Raw genomic sequence first — 26,725 nt, forward strand, 5'->3', positions numbered from 1 at the left:
TGCTAGCGGCAGCCACAGCAGCTGATCTCAGTAAATGCTCATAAACATTGACCAGAATTGTACCATGGAGCCAAAATTGGTCTGAGACCAACTTCTGCGGATGGAACAGGCAATGGGACAGTCTTCAGCGTCTGAATCCATCTCTCCACTGCTCCCTCCTGCGATGTGGCAGTGAGAGGGGAATATATACCCCCTCAAAAGCCCTCTGAGCCATTTTGAATGTGTAGCCATTTTTCCATATCATCTCACCAGAAAAGAAACTATACATCAAGCCAAAATATTACTTCAGAGGGAAAAGAGAAAAGAAAAAATTAAAAACACAAGGCATCACTCAAATTCAAAGCATTTTTGAACCAAAATTAAAATTCATCTTAATTGATAGTTTGATCAAATGTGTTTTGTTTTTTTTTCCTAGCCGTTTGTCATCACTTGTAAGCAGAAAAGCTCTACCTGCTTGTAGTTCTGCTGCTATTTTATAAATATGCCCAGGTCCTGGCTAAGTCAGTCACTCTGGGCAGGCCCTTGCTGTATTTGGAGTCATACAAGCTATGCCTGTACTAAAGTGAGCAGGACATGGCTGGAGCCTCATCCCACCATCATCCACACCGTTAACCTGTTCCTCACCTCAAGGGACATCCCTGGCTGCTGCCAACTAGCCCTGTCCCAGCCAGTGCCCAGGCATGAATGAGGGGGTAGCACCGGCTGGGGAATAATGTCCACTGGGCTGTGGAGTAAAGCCATCCTGGTTAGGAAAGGAAGAAAGGGTAGAGGTGGATGTGGCCAAGAAGCTCCAGGTGTCTCCAGGACAGAGAACTGTCCTTAACCCTCTTTTAATGATAGTGTCGACAAAGCCACAGAGTGCAGCAGGAACTGCAGCATGGCTCTGCATGATTGAGGGTAACGGGAGAGTTTCTTAGGGCAGAGGAGATGCACAGCACAGGGCTCAGAGATGGCTCAGGATGGGAGGAGCTGGCAGTGGGAACCAAACGGAGGTGGCAGGAATGGCCTTCCTTCTTTTCTTCTCCTTCTCCTTCTCCTTCTCCTTCTCCTTCTCCTTCTCCTTCTCCTTCTCCTTCTCCTTCTCCTTCTCCTTCTCCTTCTCCTTCTCCTTCTCCTTCTCCTTCTCCTTCTCCTTCTCCTTCTCCTTCTCCTTTCCTTCTCCTTCTCCTTCTTCTTTCTCCCCTTTTCCCTTCTCCTTTCCCTTCCCTCTCTCTCCTTCTCTCCCTCTCTCGATCTCCCATTCCCCCCTTCCCTTCCCCTCCCCTTCCCATCCTTCTCTCCTCCTTCTCCTCTCCTCTCCTCTCGAGATGCCTCTGATATGTCTCACGCTGCTCTTCCTGTGCCTCATAGGAAATAAATCTATTGGCAAGTACTGTAAGTGATCCCGTGGTACAAAGTGGAGAGCTCAGGGCATCACAGAATAGGAATTAGCAGTTTTAAGTGGTTCATCTATCTCTTCTTTCTCTCATACAGATGTTAAAGCATAATTAAGTTTCCCATTCGCAGAGGCAGCCACAAAGGTTTTTGAACATATATTCCTAAAAGACAGTACCTTATATAGAGGTTCCCAAATCTCAAGCGTCTGCTTGGTACCCTCCAGCTACACAGGTTGGGAACCAAATGGGGTGGCAGATGAAGCTCTGCTGAACTGGGTGATGGAGATGCATCAAATGCACTGCAAGCCTCGCTCCACCGTGGTCTCCAACTGTGCTAATAAATCTCCCACACATTTCCTCCCTGGCTACCCCCCCGAGCGTTTGCTTGCTGTGGCAGAGGCTCCTTGGGCTTTTGCTGTTTCGGAGAATGGCTGTAGCCAGGACGCACAGACATCCAGGGAGAAACTCTGGAAGTTTTCAGAATGGGAGCAGCGTTGTGCGAGGATCCTGCAAGCTAAGCATCTCTCCAGCAAAGCTCTTTTCTAGGCTTTTCTGCTGAAAGTTGTGCTTGTTTCCTTATGTTAATTTTTCCTCTGATAATAGCTGGCTACAAGCACCAGGTCAGACCTCAGATATTTTGAGCAAAGAGTGCTCCCACTGGGTGCTATCTCAGTGCAAACGGGACCTCCACCGCAAGACCCGCTGTGCCAACGCTCAGGCAGAGGTTCTGAGGGTGGTCTGCTGAACAGTATTTCATCCTGTGCAAGGGCCCACTGGGATCCTCAGCAAAGTAACTAGCACAACACAAAACAAACAGTGGCCTGGGAATCCTCCCCTCAGGAATCTTCTCTTCTCCCTTTCCATTTTTTTATGGAGATATTCTCTCATTATTCTTTTCTCTCTATTCCAGGTACTGTTATATGTAGAGCAGAAAAGAAAAAGACACTAATCCTGGGTTAGTCTGGCAGCAGGCAGAAACAGGCTAGTTCTGGTGTGTAATCCCGTCCTGGTACCTTCTGCTGCTTCACCCTTCCAAGGTGAACACTGACCATTTCTTCTTATTCTCCACCATGGTCAAGACTGGCCAAAATATGGCTTAAAATCAACAAAAATACAGCTCCATAATTTGGAGGCATGAAAGATTTTGGGCCATTTTATTCTGTCTGTGGGAGAACGCAAGTCAGGAGGATCGTGAAACCTTCCTGCATGCCTGGCTGAGACTCATCGTACAGCAGAGCAATAAGATGCTGGGAGACACTGTCACCTCCCATCTGTGGACTGCCCCTGGAGATCTCCTCCTCCCATCCCTCTGAGGGGTACAGTCAGTACCTGGCAGATCTCAGCTGGAAGATTGTAGTACGTGGTCCTTAGTGTCAGGAAGTTTAGCCATTCCTATTACATTTTTTAAACCCCTTTTTTTCAGCAAAAGAGCTAGCCACACCAGACCCCCAAGCACCATCCTGATGCATACCTAATTCATACAATCCTGTGCTCATCTACAGCAAATCCTGAAGATTTTAAGCAACTCCAACCTAATATCTCTGCATCATATAAACAGAAAAAAATGGCTTCGTCAAGTCTTTTGACCTTTTACAACAAACAGATGTCTTTTATTGAAGATACCGCACACATACATTACATTAAATGCAAAACAATGGCTGGAACATTAGACTTGGCAAGATGGTAAGACTCAATGACATCAAAAAGAGATGCAAAAGCAGCACTGTTTCCATCACTGTAGATGTGTATGGCACTTCAGAACCACAGGTGAAGTTGAAGGCTGAGCCATTTTTTTAGAAGGACTGAGAGTGCTGTGGGCCCACTTAACAGGACCTAATCTTCAGAAAATGCTCTGTGCTCAGCCTCTGGATCTGAGCTCCATCTTGTGGGACATTTCCAGTTGAACAACTAGTGACTGGGATATTCAGAGAGGCTCCAAACTCTTGGCAGAAGCCCTGTCCTGTTGAGCTTGCTGCCTGCGTTAGCTGTGCTGTAACATGCAGTGAGGGAACAATGACCCCATGCAAGAGAGTCTGAGTGAAGCTTACACGCTATTATCTGGCTACTAGAGTTTGCATAACATGCGTTGCAGAGGTTCCGTGATCCACCCCATCACATGACTTGAAAAGAGAAAGTCGTGCAGCCCATTTTTCTTTAATTGTCTCCCTCTGATTGGGGCTTCCATCTGTATATATCACTGGCATTAATGCTTGGGATGTTCGCAGGCTGCTGGAAGGGATGAAAGCATCATGCTAGGACAAAATACGGACGATCACGGCTCTGGGTTGAGGGACAGCGTCCGAGTGGATCTGGCAGTGACCCGTGTGGATGGAGTACCACGAAACCAGTCCACTAGCTCTGACCAAGAAACCAGTCCACTAGCACTTTCTGGTAGAACTGGTGGAGGAAGCTACCAGTTCACTCTTCCTCCACAGTGCCCTGAGCAAAGCCTCACGGATGTGGCTGGATTTTATGCTGTAGATAATGGGGTTGAGAGCTGGGGGAATTATAAGGTAGGTGTAGGCCACCAAAGTGTTAACCAGAGGAGGAACGTTCTTTCCAAAGCGATGGATCATGGACAGTCCGATCATTGGGATGAAGAACACTAGAACAGCACAGATGTGGGAGACACATGTATTCAGAGCCTTGAGACACTCCTCCTTGGTTGCAAGGCTGATAACAGTTTTAATGATCAGGATGTAGGACAGCACAATGAAGATGAAGTCCATCCCCACTGTTGATAAGAGAATAATCATACCATAGAAGACATTGACTTTTATATCTGCACATGCTAGGTTCATGATATCAGGATGGAAACAAAAAGAATGAGAAAGCTCAGTCTTCCTGCAATAGGTTAGTCTCTTGAGCAAGAAGGGTATGGGAAGGAGGGAGACCATACCTCTCAATATAATTGCCAGACCTATTTTTATGACAGTCGTCTTGGTCAGTATGGATGGGTGTCTCAGTGGATGGGAGATGGCAATGAAGCGGTCAAATGCCATTGCCAGGAGCACAGAGGATTCAATGAAGGACAGTATGTGGATGAAATACATCTGAGTGAGGCAAGCATCAAACCCAATCCTTCGCATATTAAACCAAAAAATGCCCAGAGTAGTAGGCAGCGTACATAGAACCAAGCCCAGGTCAGTGACTGCCAGCATGGAGAGGAAGTAATACATTGGTTCGTGAAGACTTTGGGTCTTCTTTATGATGAATAGGATCATGCAGTTTCCCAAGAGAGCAATAAGGTACAGTGCACAGAAAGGGATGGAGATCCAGTGGTGAAGGGCTTCCAGGCCTGGGATGCCCATCATGAGGAAAGCTGGAGGCTGATAGAAGGAGCCATTGAATTCCCACGTGGTATGTGAGTCATGCTCCATCCCAGCTCAGCTCTCACATGACCTATACCTAAAACAAATCAACAACAGAAACTCCACATAGTTGGACTCTCTACTGAATATAGAAGTGGGTGATGACAAGCGCCACATCCCTCCACCTCCCCACCAACCTATGCAGATGCCCCCATGCTGTTTAGGACACTGTTATAATTACCATAGTGTCACATATGACTACACTCTTGTTTATCCATTAAACTATAAAATGAAGGAAAAGGATGGACATTTTTTCTTAAAAAAAGAAAAAAAAAATCTTTTTCTTAAAATGAAAGTGAAAACATTCCTCGTGAGTGCTACTGTTTTACAGTTTTCCCCAAATTTCACAGGTTGAGATGCTCTATTGAGTGAGCAAATGCTTTTTCTATGGTCATCCCAACCAAGACTAAGCTTGCTAAGCAGCTGGCTTCTTTTTGATGCTAACTGGAGATCAAAGGACTCTGACTTCTTAGTTAAGAAATCAACATTGGAAACAAATGCAAAATATAACAGAGAATCAGGCACTTAGGCGCTGCTGCTCTCAGCTCAGAAGATGGCCACCAGGGTAAGGTGGATTTTCAGCAGCTCTCACATCCAAGTTCTTGCTCATTTCATAATCTATCTTACTATCAGGTGAAGGGAAATAAATGAGCAAAACCCCACTTGTGTGGTGCCCATGACTTTTATTAATAACAGACAAACACAAGCCAAAGCACAAGAAGTTGCGGGTTCAGAAGTACTGGGGAGGCATCCACGGAAAGTCTCTGGGTCTGAATCAGAGGGGAGGGGCACAGGGGATATGGTGGGGTTTTTACACAGGGATTAAGAGTATGAGGTGAGTGGGGCTTTTACAGAAATCTAGCAGATGTCTACTCTAGTGAGTTCAGCAGAAGGCCACTGAGATGGATGGGAGTTGGAGAAACGTCCTAGGGTAAGAGACCAAGGAAAGAGGCCAGCAGAAGACCACTGAGGTGGATGGGGGTTGGAGCAATGCCCCAGGATAAGAGACCAAGGAAAGAGACTTCTTCAGCCTGGAGAAGAGAAGGCTTTGCAAGGACCCAACAGCAGCCTTCCCCTACCTACAGGGAGGCTATCAAGAAGGTCGAACCAGGCTCTTCACAGCAGTGCATGGTGGGACGATGAGAGACAACAGGTATACGTTGAAACAAGGGAGATTTAGACTGGATATAATGAGAAATGTTTCCCCTTGAGGACCATTAAGCATCGGAGCAGGTTGCCCAGAGAGGTTGTGCATCTCCATCCCTAGAAGTTTCCAAGACCCAACTGGATAAAGCCATGAGCAGCCTTGTCTGACCTCATAGCTGGCCCTGCTTTGAGCAGGACATTGGCCAAGAGATCTTCTGAAGTCTCTCCAACCTGATTATCCGATGAACCTGTGAGCCTGTGATCTTACTATAGGTTTCAGTCCTCTTGGAGGATTCAGCCACCTCAGCACAATCCAGGTTCCTACACTGCACATGACAATGCACCCTAGCAGAGACGCTGGAGAGGCTGACAGGGTCCCTGAGCCCTCTCTGTGCCTTCTGTGACAGAATGACTGGCTGGGTGGATGGGGGAAAGCAGTGAATGTGCAAAACAAGAGCTAATTAAAGGAAAATAAATATTTGTGGCTTCAGTCTTAATGCACCTTCTGTAAGATATAAAACAAGCAGGTCAAAGAGTGCCTGAATTATGAGCAAGAGGGTTTACTATAACACAGTTCAGTTTTGAATAAACACACGTATCTTCCATGATTTATTTATTATGTTCCTAATATGATTTTGCTCCATTAGACTCAGCCTGCTTGAGAGTCTAATGCGGCGATAAATCCCAAAGCTTAGCAAGGATAAACATCTTCCTGCTCCAGGGCAATAGCAACACGTAACTGATGGGAACTGGGGAAGACCCAAAGTCATTTCATTTCCTCCAGGCAGGGCCACTTTATCTTCATTGCAAAGTTACACGTTAGTATCAGGAATTGCCTTGGCCAGCACGTAGCCCCGCCGTGTCAGTCGCTGAAGGGACAAGTCACAGCCCTTCTTCAGGAGAGCCTCATCAGCACACGAGACGGCACAGACGTGGATGGGCAGCCAGCGCTTTCCCTAACATATCGACGGTGGTCGATGTTGGCAAAAGGAAACTGTCCAGAGGTACCTCTGGTCCTAAGTGGCGGCTTGGAGCTCCCCAAAGGTAAGAGCTGTCCCCTTCTGCCAATCCAACAGCATCTGAGCAGTGAGAATTAATCTGCAGACTCCTACAATTCAGTCTCATCTGGAGGCTGGGTTAAAAAAACTAAAAAAAAATACTGCGTGCATGCCTGTTTGTCTGTCTAACTGTCTCCCTCACAGCAGCACCTGGCAGATATCCAGAACTCTCAAAGATACTGAGATTCAAGAGGTTTCCAGGAATATGGAGGTGGATAAAGAGGAGAGACAGAGCACAGTGGGAAGGAAAGGACTGGTGAGAACTCACTGGGGTCTGTAAGGCATGCTCCTCCTACAAGAAAAACTTCATGCAAACCTGACTTTGTTAGACACCGGCAACTCCTACCACACTATATGAAGTTATTTAGAAATGGGCTTTACTAGCTCTGCTCCTCTCTGAGCTACTCTGGTTTGTTATGTGCTCCTACACGTTACAGATACGGATCCCATTCCAAGCCATTTTTTTTCCCCTCCATGTTTTGTGTCTGTGTGTATATGTATATGTGTCTATAAATAATATATATAAAATATATAAAATATACATAATATATAAAATATATAAACAAGCATGCATGCTTATTTATCTTTATGTACATTTATATGTGTATATATAACATATAGCACACATATATATGTTACACCTCCCAGTTGGCTATCGTGGGACAGCAATTACACCTTTCACACTGCAGCCAAGCCCTAACAAGGAAACAAACCTCCAGTTAGTGGAGGATATCAATTTAAAGATTAATGGCAGCACCTGGGCACTGTTTGCTGTTAGCCTAGAAAGGCATCCTACCACAGAGAGAAAACTCTCCACCTGCTCAGCACCCAAGGCATTTCTGCTCCCCAGGAGCTACTCCAGACTGCCTGGGGGAAGGGGTCAGGCATGAATGCAGATGCCTCATGGAGGACATGGTGCTGTCCCTCCTTCTCCAGCCCTCAAAAGCCACCTCCTGATTTCTTGCCTGTCTCTGACTTTGATTTTCACCAATAACTTAAGCAAAGTACTGGTGCTTTAAGAGTTCTTCTCAGCGTAGGCAAGAGCAGGAGCTTGGGAGCTGGAGCTGGGGAAGGATGAGACCAAGAGATCTGCTTTTTTCCCAAGAGGAGACTTTGCTATTTTCACAACTGCATCACTGCCAACTCAAGCATCCAAGTGAGGGCTCAGCCGCTCAGCGAAGGGAGGATTAGCAAAGGGACTCTGGGGACGCAGCACCCACAGAGCCGAATTTCTGTTGACTTTACAGGCAAGGACAGGAACGTGCCATTCACACCAGCTAAGCTGGGCCACCAGACAGTGGAAGAGCAGGGCTGACTCTTGTACAAAGCCCACAGCACAACGGCAAGCGGCACTGCGATGGTTAGATCTTCCCCAGCAGTACCATGGTGCCAGCACTGCCTGAAATTACAGCCGCCTGCTTCCTGCAGCATATCCAACCCTGTGGGTCCCGTGGAGTGGCGTGGACCTCCTGAGCAGAGCTTCAGAGATGCAACTCCCCACCCGCGTTGGTGTCCAGCCCCATAAACCACAGCCACCACACTAGTAAAAAAGGAGTGCAATGATGGAGAGGCTGCTAATTGCCCAGGGTACTTACCGAGCACGGCGGCGGGGGCCCGGGGGCTTTACGACCTGCACAGACAGCACAACCCTGTTGTGATGCAAAGGAAGAACCCTCATCCGCGTCCCGGCGTCAGGAGGGCAGCGCTTATAACGCGCACCGAGGACTGACCCCGTCCAATCAACCGGGAGCCGCGTGGAACCCAAGCTCCCTGTGCGTAAACAGCGTAAGGCATACCAGTGAAAATAGTGTGTGAAGTAAATGATCTTTTCCATTTATGATGCTCTCCCAGCAGGCATGATTTTCTGCTGATAGATTATTGGGTGACATGTTTATAGCTCCCTGTGATTTATGGCTGGCAATGCTGCAGCATGCTGGCAATACACATAATTTTTATTGTGAGAATGGATCTGTAATGCAAATAATAATAAATTTTGCAAGAAGAGTGCTTGCAGCATCTCTCCGAGGGAATAACAGAGGTGAAGTTCTAGCAATCCCCTTGTGACCAGTGAGACATGAAATGTTTAATTAAAATCATAATATATTGCAGAATAAAAACAAACTAAATATTACAAAGCCAAACACAGACACATTAACAGATATCCTCTCAGATGGCCTGTTGTATCTAGATGTCTTGTGGTAATAAGTTTATCTTTGCCACCTCAGCTGTGAGGTGGGAATTGCTATTAACCCCTATTCTGTGGCTGCCAAACCAAGACACAGGACAGCTAATGGGTTTGCACATTCTCATATGAGGTGTCTATAGTAAATACAGCCGCTGGACCTACGAGATACTTCTGTAGTTGTAAACCAGACTGTGCTGGGGCTCTGCCCGCAATGGACACCAGTAAATTGTTATTACGGTCCCTGGCATGCTGCTGACCTGAGCTAACTGGCGCTTCAGCAACTCCCAGGCAGGGCTCAGGAGTCTGCATGATGTCGCTGCCTCATTTTAGAGGCTAAAGGGTTTGTTGGCATGATCCTGGATCGCCTGGTGCTGGGTGGCCCCAGTGCCAAAGAACAATTAATTTACAAGCATTAATTTTAAGTAAGACAGCTGCCTGCTCGTACCTGGTTGTTAAACCTCACAGCCAGGCTTATGGCTGAATACACTGAGCCTTCGTGACACTCATCTGAACAGTCCTGGCAGAGGTTTGTTATCTCTAGATGTGCCAGATGTGAAAAAAACAGAGGAAGAAGAACTATTGAAGCTAGGAAATGTCCTGGAGAAGCGTGTTCAGAGGTGTGGAAGAGAGGAGAGGAGAGGAGAGGAGAGGAGAGGAGAGGAGAGGAGAGGGAAAGGGAAAGGGAAAGGGAAAGGGAAAGGGAAAGGGAAAGGGAAAGGGAAAGGGAAAGGGAAAGGGAAAGGGAAAGGGAAAGGGAAAGGGAAAGGGAAAGGGAAAGGGAAAGGGAAAGAAAGAAGAAAAGAGAAGAAAAATGGAAGGGACCTACAATGATCAGCTAGTCCAACAGCCTGACCACTTCAGGGAAGCTCCTGTAGAAGTGGAGATTATCAGAAAAGCATTCTTCAGCCTTAAGAAGAGACAATAAAGCAACACAGGAAAGGTTTATAAGATAATGAATGGGGAGGAGAGGATACATATGGAATGATTATTCATCTTTTCTCACGCTATGTGAACTAGGAGGGGGAGAACACACCCTGAAAATATCAGGCAGAAGAGAGACCCTCTCCAGGCCCCTTCCAGACCTGTTTTTCCACAGCTCTCCAGAAAAGGTATAACCTTGAATCTTTTTGGACTCATCCATCTGTGGAAGTGACATGGTATCTCCTTCCCTGCTCTACTCAGCCCAGCTGCATGCACACGCTCATCATTCACGCACCCTGGCACATTTAGTTTCTTTCCCTTGGGACACTCTGCCACCATTTTACTCTACATATCAGGCAGTTTCCAGCGTTGCTCGTTCAGCCTCCTTCACTGCAAAGCTGCAGACAAACTGTGTTGAGCAAACCTGTGTCTGTGCAGCTGGAAGCAATGATCTGGCTTGCGAACTGCAGCATCACCCCTAGGAACTGCCAGAGAGAAAATTTCCCCTCATTACCTATCTTGCATGTGCTGAAATGATAACCTATTGCTAGCATGAATCTTGTGCTTGAGGGTCGTCTCAAGACCAGCATGCCGAGCAGCCTGGTTGTATGCATGGCACGGAGAGGGGTTGCATAGGGTCTGCTGGGACAGGGGAATGGCTTGGAGTTGAAAATGTCTGCTCAGGGTTATCCAGCAGACCCGTGGCACACATCAGTCTGCTGGAAATGTTTATAATTTGAGCCTAAGCCAGTCCTAATCATATTTACTGCACAGCCCAGAGTTCAGTGTGTGAGTACTGATAGGAGTGTGAGAAGGGATGGCGAGGAGGGAAGGGAAAGGTGGGGGGGCTTGGTCCTTCCATGTAAAAGCCTTTACAAGACCCAGTTCAAAACGAGCATGCTCATAATATTTAGGAAGGAAATGCTCACTGGAGATACACAAATAAAGAATAGGAAAGGGTTTAGGAAGATCCAGGAGAACAGGAGAACCATTGCTACCTGAAATCACCACATTGGCGCCAATCCTGACTTCCTTCTTTTCTCCTAGTGAGGGATTCCACTGTCCGTGTGTCCATGCACAAGTCTGAAATTAAAGGTGAGACTCAAAGGCTGCTGCTGTGGAGGTTTCACCTCCCACCAGCCCAGCAGTGTCCCTCATGGTTGCTCCAGACTTTGCAGATCCAGGGCGGGGGAGGAAGGCAGGCATGTCCCCCATCCTTCTCTGCTTCAAAAAGTTTCAAAAATGCAAAGGCTGTTTGATCATATGCAGTTTTCTTTGGCTGCGCAGCTGTGATGAGCTGGACAAAAATATCCCAGCTGCCTGGAAGGAGAGATTGCAGCCCAGAAGGGATGTCTTCTCCTTGGCAGGCTGTCCTTCCCACTTGCTACCAAAGGAGCAGCTGACTGCGTTGGCACCAGCAGCTCTGACATCACCAGCAGTGACGCAACGTTTTTCAAAGTGTGCCTGAAGGCTCAAAAATAGCACTGAGGACAAGAGCTCAGCAGGACCTGGACATGGACCAGCTGCTCTAATGACAGATTCCCCAAAGGACGGCATAACCCTGGAGCCATGCAGCTCTCCTCCTTTGGGATCTCCCTTGGGCCTTAGCCTTAGGGGGAATCCCTCTCCTGCTGAGCTCCAGGGACGAGCCTGTAGCACCAGCTAACCACCCAGGGGAGGTGTGATGGGTTAGACACCTAAGATCCAGCAGCTCCTTGCAGGCGGCCGTCGTTGCTGGTCCCTGCTGTTTGTGTGTGTGTTGAGGGTTGTGGTTGAAGATGGTGGAACCGGTGGGGTTGGGACTACAACCCTGGCCTGAAAGGTGTGGGTAGATGCTGGAGAAGCATGCCGTGGGGCTAGGCTTTGATTGCGGTGGGAAGTCATAGAAGCATAGAATCATAGAATCGTTTAGGTTGGAAAAGACCCTTAAGATCATCGAGTCCAACCATTAACCTAACACTACCAAGTCCACCACTAAACCATGTCCCTAAGTCCTGGGGAAGGCTGGAGAAGGGAGGCTGGAGAAGGGAGGCTTCAGTCAGGCTCCAGTTTGGGGTTGCAGTAAGTGCATGAGGGACTTACATGGGGCAGGACTCACGTCAGGGGCAGCTGTACGTGTGCACAGAAGAGGGGAGGATAGACGAGTCCCCTGGATCAGGGTCTGGACCTGGAAACAGGATTTCCTGCAGACGCCTCTGCAAATGTCACCACTTCAAGCCTGGAAGTTTAAATAGCTTTGAAAGGGGATGGGAGGTCCCTCCCTTCTGCCCATGCCCTTGCTGCTGTGCCTGGTGCCAACAGTGGGTTTCCTGCACTCTACGTTTGAGGTATCTAAGCTGGCTGCAAGACTTTTTGTAGTCTGAACTGTGAAAGGCAGGATCAAGAGGTGGTGAAGCCCAGATATGACTGAATTCATGTATTTCTGTGCAGGGGTTCTGGGCAACTTCCAAAACTGCAGAAACCCTCGCTGGCTCTGGTCCTGTGCTGAGTGCCCTGCCAGGGAAGCACCATGGGTGCTGTGGGTAAAACCCTCCCAAACTCTCCCAGGTTCTGTCATACAGCTGCGTTTCTGTATTTAGTGTTCATCACCTTGCTGCTCACACATTTTTTCAAGTGAAAACCCTCATTCAGTGGTTGCTAATAGAAATCAGTCTTCTGCCGGAGCACCACAGTCTCCAGCTCTATTATCCATCCTAAAGCTGGTCCACTTTAACTTCACTACCTTATGAACAACAGGTTGACCTCAACACAGAGCTTGGAAGAAATTATAAAGGCGGACAATGCCACTCCAGCATGGTCTTCTGCAGGGAGCAGAGCAGTTAAACCCATGTAGAGCACTTCAAAGCCTGTACAACTGCAGCTCCTTCAGAGGCCAAGCCACCTGGACTGTTTCAGCAGAAAAATAGTGTCTTTAATTGAAATCATCACAAAAACCCTGGGTAAAGTGAAGTGGTGTCAACCAATTTCCTGTGCTGCCATGAGTGACAAACAGGAGATGCTCGGTCACCGGCGCTCCATCCTGCAGAAGTGAATGAGCTCTTGTACGGGCAAACATTGACATATTTAATGCCTGATTTGGTACATCAGGTAAATAATACAATGGGGGGATTCAGAAAATGCAGAAAGGACAGGGAGTCCTGTCGCAAAGGCAGCAGACTCTCTGCTTTTAGTGTGCAGAGTGGAAAATCAAACAATCCCAAAGAAATCTGCAAACATTGCAAAGCCCTGTATTTCATTTTCCCATATTAAGCTAATCTGGTAGATAGAGGTGATTCAGAGGCAACTGAGAGGTTAGCATAGGTCAACACGACCTGCATATAATTTGCTAAAATACAAACTCAAAGCAGCATCATGTACAGCATGTCCCAAACCTCCACCAGCAGGATAACATTGAAGGCTGTAAATAACAGCTGGGATGCAATACATTTACCCTGATGGGGAAGGAATGTCGAGGCAAAGCTGTGAAACTCGCTGCCAGTGTGTGATCTCAATGAGAGCAGTGCCTGTCCCCGAGGCTCAGCGGTACATGCCGCAACTGTTGAACAAGCATCATTCCTTAGGGACTTCCTTACAAGCATGGTTTCCACCTCCTCCGCTTGCCATCCACAGCACAGCTCCACCAGGAATGGGCAGCAGAAGGAGAGGGCACGGCACTAGCCGTAGAGAGACCGCTGTTTTGCCAAAAACAACAAAAAAAAGGGTGTGTGGAAAGCACACCACTTTCAGGTGCATCCCCAAGTGCCTAAAATGGGGTCAAATGGATCCAGGTGCTTGCTGGAGGCAGGGACAGCCATGGTCTGCTCTGCAGGAGGGTTTCCTTCTTAGAAGAAAAAAGAAGAATGGTGCCAATTAATTAATCCAAAGGGTTTCCAGGTTGCCTGGCCCCATCTGGATCAAGGTGGCCGGATCACAGGGCACACATGCCACAGGAATTTCACATTTGTCTTCACCCCATTTCGCAAGGTTTAAAGAGATCAAAATTCCAGAATATAATTTTGAAAAGGTTGAAAACACCTTGGGTTTTGATCTCATCAACATATTTTATATTCTGTAGATTGAAGTAGTTTCATTCTGATAAGGCCAACCAAATGTGTCCATTCACCTTTATCAGTGTGCTATAACGTCTGTGTGTTACAGACCAGAGCGCTGGGCTGCACCACAATGTCATCCCTGCTAAAATATACATGTACAGAAGCTTAAATAATCACAACCACCCATCTCCAGCCTTTCTTACTGCCTCCCGGTGTCTGTGCTGACGGGAGGCTGTGCCTGGTGAGATGGGTTAACACCATCTCTCAAAACGCAGAGCAGCTGTAGGATTTACATCATGATTTTAAGAAGATATCGCAACAGGCATCTCAGTAACAGCGGCAAGGAAATGAGAGCAGACCTGTGAGGAGAAACAGTAACAACATTATGTTGCTAATCTGCAATGATTTCTTCAAAATAAATCACTGTGACATCATCAAACTGGTCGAAATTCAATCTGGCAATTAAGAAAATGTTATCAGATGACTCTGCTTTCAAAAGGGACCGGGGGAAGAATCAAGGGGATTTGATAATTGACATATGAATAACTCTGACGTTGAGTGAAGTCAGAATCTCATGCATATACAATTTTTTGTTTGTTTGTTTGTTTCACAGACTGGTTGTATATCTCAAATGGTTTCTCAAAGAGATGGGATGGAAGCAGAGACAACAGAAAATACCAGCCAAAGGAGAAATACCAGTGTAACCAGAGATGGAAAACCAAAGGATTGCAGGGAAAATTTCCATTAGAATTCACGTTCATAAATCTTCCAGTTTCTTTGAGAAGCGATTTTGTGACCAAAGGCTCTTTGGACAGACTGGTTTATAGATCTGCAGAGCTGCCTGGTGGTCCTGCTGGTAGCCCTGGGCACACTGAGGTGTTTCCCCAGCCTGTGCACAAGCACGAGTCCCCACAGGAGAAGAGGAAGGGGGGAATCAGGGAAGACTGATGGGAGAGGTGACAGTTTCAGGACTCTGAGGCGCTTGTCCTGGGATGTCCATCATCACCGCAGGGGTCAGAAGATGAGACACCACAAGGACTGTAGGGCCAGCCACAGGGTACTGTACTCGGGTCCTGCAGGTTGGTGGCCTTTATGCCTAGAGAGGCTATCGTCACTGCCCTCAGGTTTTTAAAAGAGTATTTAACAAAGTCAGAGCCTGAGAGGACAATGCAGGTATCGCTGGATAAAGTCACTGCTCATACTTTCTCCATTAAAAAGGTTAGGAGGAATGAGGTATTCCTCCAAGGTCGTTAGTCTGATTACTTCACTGAAGAGCACTGCGATAGGGACACACAGCCAACCCAACTTCATTGAGGAAGAATATGTGAGGAGTGCAGTGGGCAATTTCCATGGAATTAGACCAAATCAGGCTCGGCGTGGCTGGCAGTATCAGAAAAGGCGGGACTGGATCTGTGAGGACTTGCACAAAACGCAAAATATATGCTGGAAGCTTCTCTTCACCTTTGCAATACAGAAGATGTAGAGTTTCTAGAGAGTCTAAGGAGATTAGAGCACAGAGGCTGGACAGAAATGTCACTGGCGCCCATCAGGATGGATGTCTGATGATTAAAGACGCTGCTGTTGCTGGGCAATAGTTTCTGGATGCCGTAGCCCAGAGTCAGTAATGCAGTACCCTGCAATAGAAGCAGAAATGGATACCTAACCAAGTGCCCTAAGGACCATCAGAGCCACGATGCTACAGTTTTATGCTGTCCGTTCTGTGCTAACCCTAGAAATCATAGACAATTTCATCAAAAGGGACTTGAAGAGGTCATCTGGTCCACCCCTCACACTGAAGTGGGTTCATGGGTTTCTAAATGAGGCTGGATAAACTCCCCCTCTCTGCAAGAAGAGACACAACGGTAGTCCCAAGAGGCACAAGACTCACTGCGCTTAACCAAGGTGCCAAGAGGAGGAGGAGGACATGGGAGAGCCATCCCATGGTGACAGTGGGCAGCAGTTCCCAGGCATGAGCTGACTGGGTCCCTGCATTATCCAGCAAGGTCAGCCTCAGCAGCCACGATGCCTCATTTCTCCCACAGCTGGAGACTAGGATTATTCTGCAAATCCTAAACCCACCCAGTATAGCCCACCACCTGACTGACAAACTTGAGCTTCTTGAAGGACACTTGTGGGTCAAAAGCTGAGGGTTTATTCATGCATGATCTACAGAGCTATAAACACCTCCAATGGGTCACACCTACAAGGTGAAATTTAAGATGAAGGGTTCATTAACTAGGCTGTGGTTTCAGGGGTGGGATTTAGTTTGAAGTTTCCTTGTTTTAGCCTACAGAGCATCTCAGCTCACCTTAGAGAGGTGCTCCATGGCTCCACGGACTGCATTGACTCACCACCTCTGACTGTCATGGGAGCTTGGACCCCGGGCCCACATGTAATCCCAAATTTGGGACAGTGAATGCAGAGCTGAATCTAGGGAAACTCAGAAGCTGGATTTTTGGAGTTATTCCTTAGCACTTTGAAAAGCCATATGCCCTTTTATGGTGTCCCAGTTGTGTACTTAAAACGTCCAATTCATTTTGGCCTCAACCATGATCTACTTCAGTCTCAAGGTTAAGATTAACGTATGAAATTTGTAAAAGCTGCTCTGTCTGGCAATGTGCAAACATATGGATATGGAGGCGTAAACGAAGGATTTTGTGGTCTTAAACTAAGTCAGAACATCAGTCCATGCCCAATTCCAAAGATAAAATAAACTTTCCCACTGAACATGTAACCCGTCTCAGGATCACCCCATTCATGTTGATTTACTACAAAGTTCCCTGGAACTTAACGGGACCTGATAATGGTGAAATCCCAAGATGCATAAGCAGAGGAACTAGATGGCTGCTACTACAAATAATAAAAAGAAAAAACCCCCAAATATCTCAGTGGTATGCAGCAGGGTACCCCAGATCTGACCCAGTTTCAGAGCTTGTCTATAGACTCCTTTAACTTCACAGTTAGGGCTTGGTTTTTATGTCTTGCAGAGCAGATGAGGTTTTACCAGTAAGAAAGCTGTGCTGCTGCAGAGAGCCTTCCCCCTTTCTTGTTAGGGGGGGAAGGCTTTCTTGTTTCTTCCCTGTGAAATCTGTTAATACAAAACCAGCTGAATCTGTTGCAAGGGCTGTGCACGGTTTGCTATTTCAGTAGGAAAGTTGCACACTCAAGTAAAATATGAGATTGGTACAAAACACAAATGTTGACCAGAATAAGAAGCAAGTGAGGCAGTGTCTGGACATCATTTCTTTCCACATCCCTGTGTAGCATCCTCAGAGCTACTGTACTTAGCAGGCTGTGAAGGTGCTGGTGTGAAGTAGAAGTTGACAACTTACACTGTTTTCTGGCAAAAGGGAATTTTGTGACAGCAAATGTAGTATGTAGGTACAGGGCTGAGCAAATGCAGATAGAAGAAAGGGATCGACAGGTGGAAAGCACTTGTAGAAAAATTGGTATGTACATTATTGCTTTTGGCGCCATTGATGGAAAGTCAAACATAGAAAAGCAAACAGCAAACGTTAGGAAGACGTGTGGTCCTGTCAATTATTAAATGAAGCTGGCAAATGGCTGTGACTCAGAGACAGCTGGAGAATAGCCGGGTTTGGGGGGAGCTGCAGGTATGGCGAGTGCATGCAAGCCTCAAGGTAGCACATTTCATATTGCAAAGCTAAATCAATGGTCAGCAAGGTACCTGGCCATGTTACTCCGTAGAGTGGGTGAGACGTTTTTAGGATAAATACAAACTAAAATTACTACGAGTTTCATTACTCAGCATCACACAGACCTTTCAGGACTGCAATGCATTAGCTGCGTGCTGTTCTTGAGTGAAAGGCCACGTCCAGGAGGGCTGGGAAGCCCCATTAGCACCAGATGGACAAATTGTCATATCACATCTGTCCCTGGAAGGAGATGCACGGGCTGTTTGGGGCTGGGTGACTCAGAGCCGCAGTGTCAATCGGCACTGCTTGGCTGAAATGAGTGAAGTGCTCGTAGTTTAACCCAGTTGTGGATTTCACCTGTGAGGCAATTGTTTCAAAACAGCCGCCAGATCTGTCAGCAGCTGACATGCATCAGCTGCATTAACCTCCAAGGGAACTGCTCTGTACCTCAGGGAGCTGCTCTCTACTGTCCACAAGCTGATTACAGCAACGTTTGCTCTCGCCAACGGCTTGCCCAGCCTGACTCACTGGATCTAGCAAAACATTCAAGCACAAGATAAACTGCTCCTTCATGTGCTCACACAACAACATGCCTGTGGTTATTGCACAGCGTAACACTGCTGAGCGCTCAGGTCTCCGTGGTTAGGTCCCCAGCTTCTGACCTCTTGTTGGCAGATCAGAGCAGCTTGACAATTTCAGCAGGCACAAATGGACATACACAAATTCCCTGACTTCAGACATCTACTTTACAGACCCTTGGAAAAATACAAGAGAGACTTCTGGCAGCTTCCCAGCCATGAGGCCCAGAGCCTGCATGTTAAACGCTCACATTTGCCTTGCAGCCACCTTTAGTTTTGCACAGAGTACGTCTTTCCTCCTGCAGACACCAGTCCCTTCCCAGCATCTGACAGACATGATGCTTTGCAGCGTGCACAGCAGCACCCATGTGTTCATGCTGGTTTTACTGTTTGGCACCTCCCAGTGATGGTACCCAAGAGACCGTGGAAGAGACGGAGCATTTCCTTCCCCTGATGAAAAAGAAAAACCCAGGCGCAATTTTCCCATAACTCTCTCATAGTACCTAACTCCCTTTCACAGCACTGATCACAATTTTCCCATGACTCTCTCATGCTTGCCAAAAAAAAGTACCTAACTCCCTTTCACAGCACTGATCCTTGCCATTTGGATTCTCTGTAGCAGCACCTTGGACAACTGGGAGAAGCTCTCAGTGCATTTACCAAAGCAGCTTTTGGAGCTGTAGGGGGTGGATGGGAAACAAATAAAAAACTAAAGAGAAACACCCATTTTTTTCTCACTACCAAAGCTCTCCAGCACATCCCTGCAGTGCACAGCATCTCCCAGTTTGCTGGGACCTGCTAACAGATGGCCAGGGCATCCCAAGCTCCAGTCCTGCTCCTGACCTTGTAGCTCTTCTTTGCGCAGTTGGACACCGACCCTGCCAAGTGCCTGCACTGAAGTCAGTGGTTTCCTCTGCCTTCATCCCTCCCCAGTACGAGTGCTGTTCGCAGCATCACTGCAGCATGCTCTCTCCCATGAGATGGGGGCTGCTGCCCCCTCACCTGCAAGGTCATGGTTTCTCTTTCTCCTCCTTTTCACCCTGCTCCCTCCTTCTTGACCACTCAGCTACTGGGATGAGGCACAGACTGGGCTGAGATAGCCCAGAGGAGGAGGCCAGCCCATGAGGAAGACTGAAGGCAGTGATCTGGGGGCAGAAAGGAGCAAATGGTTTGGCATGACCCTGCTGACATGACAAAGTCACCGGGATTTGGCTTGCAGGGAGGATTATTTTACACAATGACAAGGGTAGTTAATCAGGAGGTAGATGGCCTTGGGACAGGGTGGAGGCTCCATAATGACAGCCTGATGCTCTGAAAGGGGCAGCTCAGCCAGCCTGGGTATGAAGCATGTCATTTATACATCACATGCATCCCTAAGGAAACGTGGCAATATACAAATAGCACCACATGTATCAGGATGCGTTTGGGTTGCATTGCATGCCCATTGCACCCTACACCTCCATGCCAGACCAGCCTATCCTCATTTGGATCATAACCTGGGAGGTGGGGAGAGATTTTTGTGATGTTCCCAAAAAAGTTATAGGCAGAGCAGATGATATCATGAGACAGTAAAAATGATACACTCCCCTTGCAGACCCTGCAACGAGATTGGACTCAGTTTTCTCATTTTGTGTCCTTAGGTTACAGTCCATAGGCCATTAGTACCTGTCTATCCTCCATAACTGTAAAGAATCACATTATTTGTATAATGAAAGCTGAGGAGTCTCATATGATCACATAACCCTGAGAACTGACAGTTTCATATAGTGGACTGATATAGGGATATTGTAATTAAAAGCACAAGTCTACCAACACTGTTTGTATTTTTTCAGAGACCAAAACTGCTGTTAGCAGTGAATCCCTTGATGAAAGCCTGCTCTCAGCAGTCTTCTCTCTCCCCACCTGCAGGGAGGACAGCTTCATCACACAGCCACACCAGCTCTGCCCTCTTGCAGACTTTCTGAGAAATGGGTCATCCCAAAATGGGAGGTGGAATAATGTGAATTGTCATAATCCATCCCTCCATGGAGAGGAAAAGAGCTGTATTGCAGAAGAGGTGACAGGTTTCTTCCGGCATGAGTGACTTTCTCTGGGAGAAGATATTGCCCATGAGCAACCAGTCTGGAGAGGAAAGGAAGGAGCAGACTGGCTTTGGAGCATTGCTGCTCTGGGACTAGACCCGCTGCTGGGTCCCTCTCCGACAGAGCAGGATGAGGATCCGCCTGAGGATCTGCTTGGTTTTCCAGCTGTACACGAGCGGGTTCAGGACAGGCAGCACCAGGAAACAGGCATCAGCCAGAAGCGTGTGAGTGAGGGGGGGCAGGTGCTTCCCAAACCTGTGGATGATGGACAAGCCAATGAGTGGGATGTAGAAGATCAGGACGGCACAGAGGTGGGAGATATATGTGCTAAAGGCTTTGGCTCGTGCTTCCTGGGAGACAATGTTCAAGATGGCTCTGATGATCATCATGTAAGACAGGAGGATGGTCAGGGAGTCCAGGCCCTTGGTGAGTATCACCGCGGTCAGCCTGTACAAGCTGTTGACCCTGACATCCCCACAAACCAGCCTCAGCATGTCCTGGTGCAGACAGAAGGAGTGAGACAGGACACGGGACCTGCAGAAAGGAATCTTCTTAATAAGAATGGCAATGGGTAGCACCACACAGATGCCCCGCATGAAGATCACACCCCCCACCCCCCCGCCTTCATTATCAGGGAGCTGGTCAGGACAGAGGCATAGCGCAAAGAGTAGCAAATAGCAACAAAGCGGTCGAAGACCATGGCCACCAGGACCCCAGACTTGATGGCAGAGAAGGAGTGGATGAAGTACATCTGGACAATGCATGCCTCAAAATGGAGGGAGGTTGACTCAAACCAGAAAATGGCCAGCATGTTGGGCAGGGTGGAGAGAGACAAGCCCAGGTCTGCCATGGCCAGCATGGAGAGGAAATAGTACATCGATGTATGGAGGCTGTGGTCTGTCTTTATCATCCAGAGTAAGGTGCAGTTCCCCGGGAGCATGAGGAGGTACAGGCAGCAGAGAGGCAATGCCATCCAGTAGCTGCTCATCGGCAGACTGGGAATGCCGGTGAGGATGACGGTCAAGGGACTGGACCCAGTCCTATTGGAAGATGACATCTCATGCACTGATGGTCTGGGGGTGTGGAAATAACAGTGTCTTGGAATAAAAGCCCTGCTATGACACCCCCCCCACGCACCCCAGCTACAACGGTGTTGGGAGGACAGGCTCCTGACAGCCAAGAAACCCCTGTGCAGCTGTCCTCATGCATATCCATCACATCAGCCAAGGAAAAGCCACAGTGGACCAGCCCCGGGGTCACTGTCTGGGCTGTGCATAGCAGCAGATAACTAGGAAAGAGCAGTGCACCATTTAGTCTCCCCTAGTTGTAGTCTCCAACATTTAAATACCCAGGGTTTCAGGAGATTTGGTGCCCAGCCCTTTGGGAGGTGCCTGAAAGCTTCTCAGCAGCAGAGGCAAGATGAGCCTGGGGCCAGGGTGCTCCTGCCTGGGGAAGGAGGAGAGGTGGGATGGAGACCTGGAGGTCAGCCCTGGGAACAGGGCTGGCTGCTCCCCGCAGCAGTAGGAGGAGCAGCCCTGGCCATGCTGGTCCCTGCAAGGCTGAAGCACCCGGACAGGAGAGGGAAGGGGGGACAGAGGGGGAGAGAGACAAAGGCAGAGAAAGGTCAATGTTTGTGCTGAACCGAATGCGGTCAGACAAGAGATAACATCTCACTCTGAGATGAGAAGTAGCCCCATTATATGTGACTCTGTATTGATTTCTTCCCTTTTTGTTTAAGTATGGCAAAATGTATAATGTTTTAGGGAGCTTTATCAGCTAAACCTGCAGGTCAATTAATCAAACTAACCCTGATGGAAGCAAAATGGATTTGCGCTTTACAGCTGCCAAAAAGGTTAAATGGAAAGGAAGAAATTCAGAGGCTCAAATAAGACCGAGAACCTGAAGTGGTGTTTCGTCTGCCTGAGGCCATTAGAAAACCCAACAGCAAACACCACATCTCCATTTAAGCACTCTGGAAACCACCTGCTTTCCCGGGCGGCTTCACTGCCCCGGGAGCATGGGCGATCAGCTGCGATGCTCAGTGACGGGAGGCCGGGGCAAGCAGGGGAGATTTCCAGAGAAATATTCCAAACAGGCTTCTCTGCAAATTCTGTTAAATTTAGTGCATCTTAAATGCGCCAGCTGAACAGCTGGTGGTCACAGCAGCCCATCCTCACCTCTTGCCACAGCTGATCAGGGAAAATGTGCATGTCTCTATTCAGCTGGAAATGAATATGTTTTGCATAACTGAGGAACACAAACTGATTGAGATTTGTCCCAGAGTTTGTCTGCACACGCACACGCACACTCTGAGACCTCATCTGCTATCAGGAAAAAAAAAATAAATCAAGTTTTCACATGGCCAAAAGGTCAGGCCTGAAAGACAGCGGTGGGAGAGCAGTCGTGCCTGCAAAGAGCTCAGCTCACCACAGTGCTGCTCTCCTCCAGCAGCCCACGGTGCAGTTCCTCAGAAGCCATCAAACACCCGCTTCCCTAATTAGGGGAAAGAGTCACGTAAGGACAAAAGTTAGAGCTGACCACACCTGGGATGAGGGAAAAAAGCTCTCTGAAACTGAACCAAGCAGTGTGGGAGAGGGAGAGCTGGGACGGCAAAAGAGGTAACTGCGGGTGTAAAGAACCTAAAGCTGAGGAGCTGAAGACCCCACTTTGCTCCTGTGGCGAGCAAAGGCACTGTAGAAATAAACTTACATGTCCTATTTGTGTAGCACTTGAGAGAATGAGGGAAATTTTTAATTATTTTAAAGGTCAATTTTTAGGGTGGCTTTTCATATCAAGCCCATCTGTATATATGAGATCAAAAGTAGTATTTAGTAAAGCAATTTGCTCCTAGCACTTTTCTAACATGCTGGTTTGTTGCTTCTGCCAGAGACTTTTGTAAATTCTTGTTTTGATGCGAGCCCTCAAACAAATGGTCCTTGCAGAGGAAGAACATCTCTATTCTGTCGTCTTCAGGCAGCCCACCCCATACTTACCCCAGGTCACAGCAGAGGACGCAGGCTGGGGACCAGGAACAGCCCTGGCTGCGCACACTGCTGCAGGCAGGCACTGGGCAGAGGGCTGGAAAGCCGTATTTAACCCAGCCAGAGCAAACCCCACGGGTCTCACCCAGGGAGTCACAGCTGATGTCTTTGCTCTTCAGGGGGCGTGAGCACCACAGGACTGCGTACAAGTAGGTTTTCCCGTCTCCTCTGAAAAAATGGCAGAGTGCAAAAATGTGAGTGAAGGCTGCTTTGGGGCACTGGCTGTAAAAAAAAAAGAAAATTGGCAAAAAATGTGCATTCAGAAAATTCCCCAGTTTTGCCCTGCTCTGTGAAACTTTTGCATTCTGGAAAGTGAATGCCCCGGTGCGTTCCACCAACCCTCCCCTCCAGGTGCCTCCGTGCAGCTCCCTGATTTATATATAGGTACACTTTATATACGTATATCACATTTAGATAGATAGATAGATAGATAGATAGATAGGTTAAATACAAGAAGACAAGGACAATAAGAAAAATCCCTAAAAGGTTCCAAAAAAAGAGCACAAACCAAAAGAACCAGCCAATGGATTTATAATCAGAAACTTTATTTTGAGAATTTTTTTGATTCTGTGATGAGTTTCCCATAGGAATGGTGGGTGGTGGGGTACGGAGATGGAGGGTGGTATGGTGCTCCCTTTGTCCACGGCTGTGGGGAGCCTCCAGCTGCCTGTTCCCCACCATTGATGGTATACAGACTGGGGCTGTCTATGTTTCCTTACCCTTCGGTCAACATCCTTGTAGAAAGCTGTGACACTCTTGGGCTGGTGGCAAGGAGGGAGAGGACAAGAGCATGGCGTGGTCTGATCGTGTGCCTGTCCAGGCTGCGGATCAGAGGATCAGAGGAACTCCTTGCTGAAGTTGCTGTGGATCCAAATTATTTACATGAGTTCGAAAGGAGATTGAGAGAATCTTGGAAGAGGGATTGCTGAGGGCTCCCTCAAGCAGACCAGCCCCCTCCTGAAATGAAAACAGCAGGACACTGGAGGAGAATTAAGGGGCATGATCAGCCACCCCCTGCCAGTTCTGTATCATCTGTGGACTTGCTGAGGGTGGACTCTGCCCCATCATCTCCATCATTAATGAAGTGGTTAAACAGTACTGGCCCCAGTATTGACTCACTAGTCACACTAGTGACTGACCTCCAGCCAGACCTTGTGCCACTGATCATGACCTTTCGAGCCGGGCACCTCAGCTTCTTTTGCCTCCTGGGACTCAAGGAGCCTGTCCAGGGGGTGAATATTTTGGTGTGGTGGGGAGAAGACCAAGAATCATTTCACAGTGCAGACCTGCATGTACAAACAAAATCACCTGGAGCAGCTGAGTTCTTCCAGCATGGTGCTGTGCCCTGGAGGACAGATAAAGGTGTCCTATAAAACAGGGCAGCCTGTGGCTTGTCCCGTGTCGGCAGCACTGAGCCTGGCCGGGACACTGTTCTGTGGTGAGAAGTGCGGGTCTATGGGTGCCTTGGGAAGCTGTTGGGTTTTGGTCTCCAGGATCTCCTCCATTGTTGACGCGTGACACCTCTGTGCTCCTGCAATCTGGTTTTATCTGAGGTTCCCTCTGCCATCCGCAGCACTGCGCTTTTTGTGATTGTCAAGATTTGTCCCAGACTTACCCAAAACTGTCTCCAAACACCAGGAGCCTGAGCTCAGATACTGAGTTGCTGCAGCTTAACCAGCTGTGGGTGTCAGACAAGCATGGTCATTCCTCGGGGGCTGTGTACCCTTTCAGACATGATGTAGCTCAGCTCACAGTGAGCAAAGCCGAAGCCAAGCAGAAGTTCCCAGCATTTTCTGGGGGTTAGAGCAGTCTCTCCAACACTTTCTGCAGCTCAGATGATGCAAAATACCCTGAGAAAGGCTCTGACTGCTTTGCTTGTCAGGCAGGGTCTTTGTCAGGACTGTGGGAGGAAAGAAACTATTCCCAGATGGCATTTTGTGAATATATTTTTCAGCTTGAAATTTCCCTGTTGTTGCCATAACATAACTTGTGTCTTAGCTGAGAGCACAGAGATGGGAGACGTCCAAATTGACAAACTATACTATGAACACAAAACCTACAGAATTTAGACTAAGCAGAAACACACTCACTTTGGACTTGTCAAGGCAATTTTTTACCCTTACCTTCAAAGTCCCCTGGAACTTAAATTTACAGTCCTTATCCTTTCCTGAGACTTCTGTGTAAGATAACATGTTTGCTTGCAATGAGACAAAGCATTTATCACCACCTCCTTCCTCCACAAACACCACGTGTCTGTGTCTGTGATAGACCCTATCAGGAGACCTTCAGAAGTGCGGATGTTTTCAGCTGTGGCAACTGTTCAGCGCCCAGCACAATGGGGTATGAGTCTGTGAATACTATTGCAAGTGATAATAGTGTAAGTTGCTCAAGGATTGTACTGGGAATTTGAAGTACAGAGGCCCTTTTCCTTTCCTGCTAGACTCAGTGCAAATATTTCCACTGGCTTCAGTGAGGTAGGGCTGAGCCTGAGCCAGGAATTCAAAGCAGGATATACTGATGCTTCTCTGTGCTTCATCCTTGCTTCTAAATTCTTGTTGCCCATTATAATAGCATAGTTGATAAATATCACTCTTCACTTCAGGGCTTAGGAGCTCAAGCAAATCTGCATGGAGCTCATGTCAGCATTCAAGAACATCAGCTTCAGGGCTGCATTTTTCCCCCAACAGGTTTCCCAGGGTTAGAAACTTCTCACCTCTGCTCTGTCTGTTTCACTGTGAGTCAGAGCAATGCCTCCTCATCTCTTATGCGGTGAGACGGGACTGAAGCCCATGTACTATTTCTTGGACAAGTTGTCCATTGTTCTAATTGTTTGTCTTCAGGATGTATTGTGCTGGCTTAAGTACAGGGAAATCAGTTGCAGTGCTTGTTTCCCTCGAATCTTCTTCATCCACTCACTGTTGCTCATGGAGATGTCTGTGTTGCTGCTGATGGCCCTCGGTAGCTTTGTAGCAAACCACAACCTCCTGCAGTACAAGTCAATTTTAAACACTTGAGGGATGACCATGGTGGGACTGGCGTTTGTGTCCTTGTTGTCTCAGAAGGGAAAGTGCCTGCGTGTCCTGGGCTGGATGCTTAAAAGATTGCAAAGAGGCAAAACCGCAAAAACTGGGAAGTAGATTTTTATTTTTTAAAATTATCTACAATAGCATCAGCTCCTTATTGTGGCCCACTGTGATGTGCATTGGTAAAGTACAGACCACTTCTCTGGAGGTCTGTCCTTAGCCCGGGCCACAGACCCAGCCTGGCTGGGACACCAGGGG

At 47.8% G+C, this 26,725-nt stretch overlaps 2 protein-coding genes across 2 annotated transcripts; both read right to left on the reverse strand.

Annotated features, from left to right (window-relative positions):
• Window positions 1–3,754: 3,754 nt before the first annotated feature.
• LOC103901174 (olfactory receptor 51G2) lies at window positions 3,755–4,756 on the reverse strand. The gene has a single exon (XM_009282013.2). The coding sequence runs from the start codon at window positions 4,754–4,756 to the stop codon at window positions 3,755–3,757; it is 1,002 nt and encodes a 333-aa protein (XP_009280288.2).
• Window positions 4,757–20,495: 15,739 nt separating this feature from the next.
• Window positions 20,496–21,460, reverse strand: LOC103901175 (olfactory receptor 51H1-like). Its single transcript, XM_009282014.2, is given in 2 exon segments — window positions 20,496–21,017; window positions 21,020–21,460. Coding segments are annotated over 2 exon segments (963 nt in total).
• Window positions 21,461–26,725: the final 5,265 nt, after the last annotated feature.

Source organism: Aptenodytes forsteri, unplaced genomic scaffold (genome assembly GCF_000699145.1).
Source record: "Aptenodytes forsteri isolate BGI_AS27 unplaced genomic scaffold, ASM69914v1 Scaffold485, whole genome shotgun sequence".
In the NCBI taxonomy this organism is placed as follows: Eukaryota; Metazoa; Chordata; class Aves; order Sphenisciformes; family Spheniscidae; genus Aptenodytes; species Aptenodytes forsteri.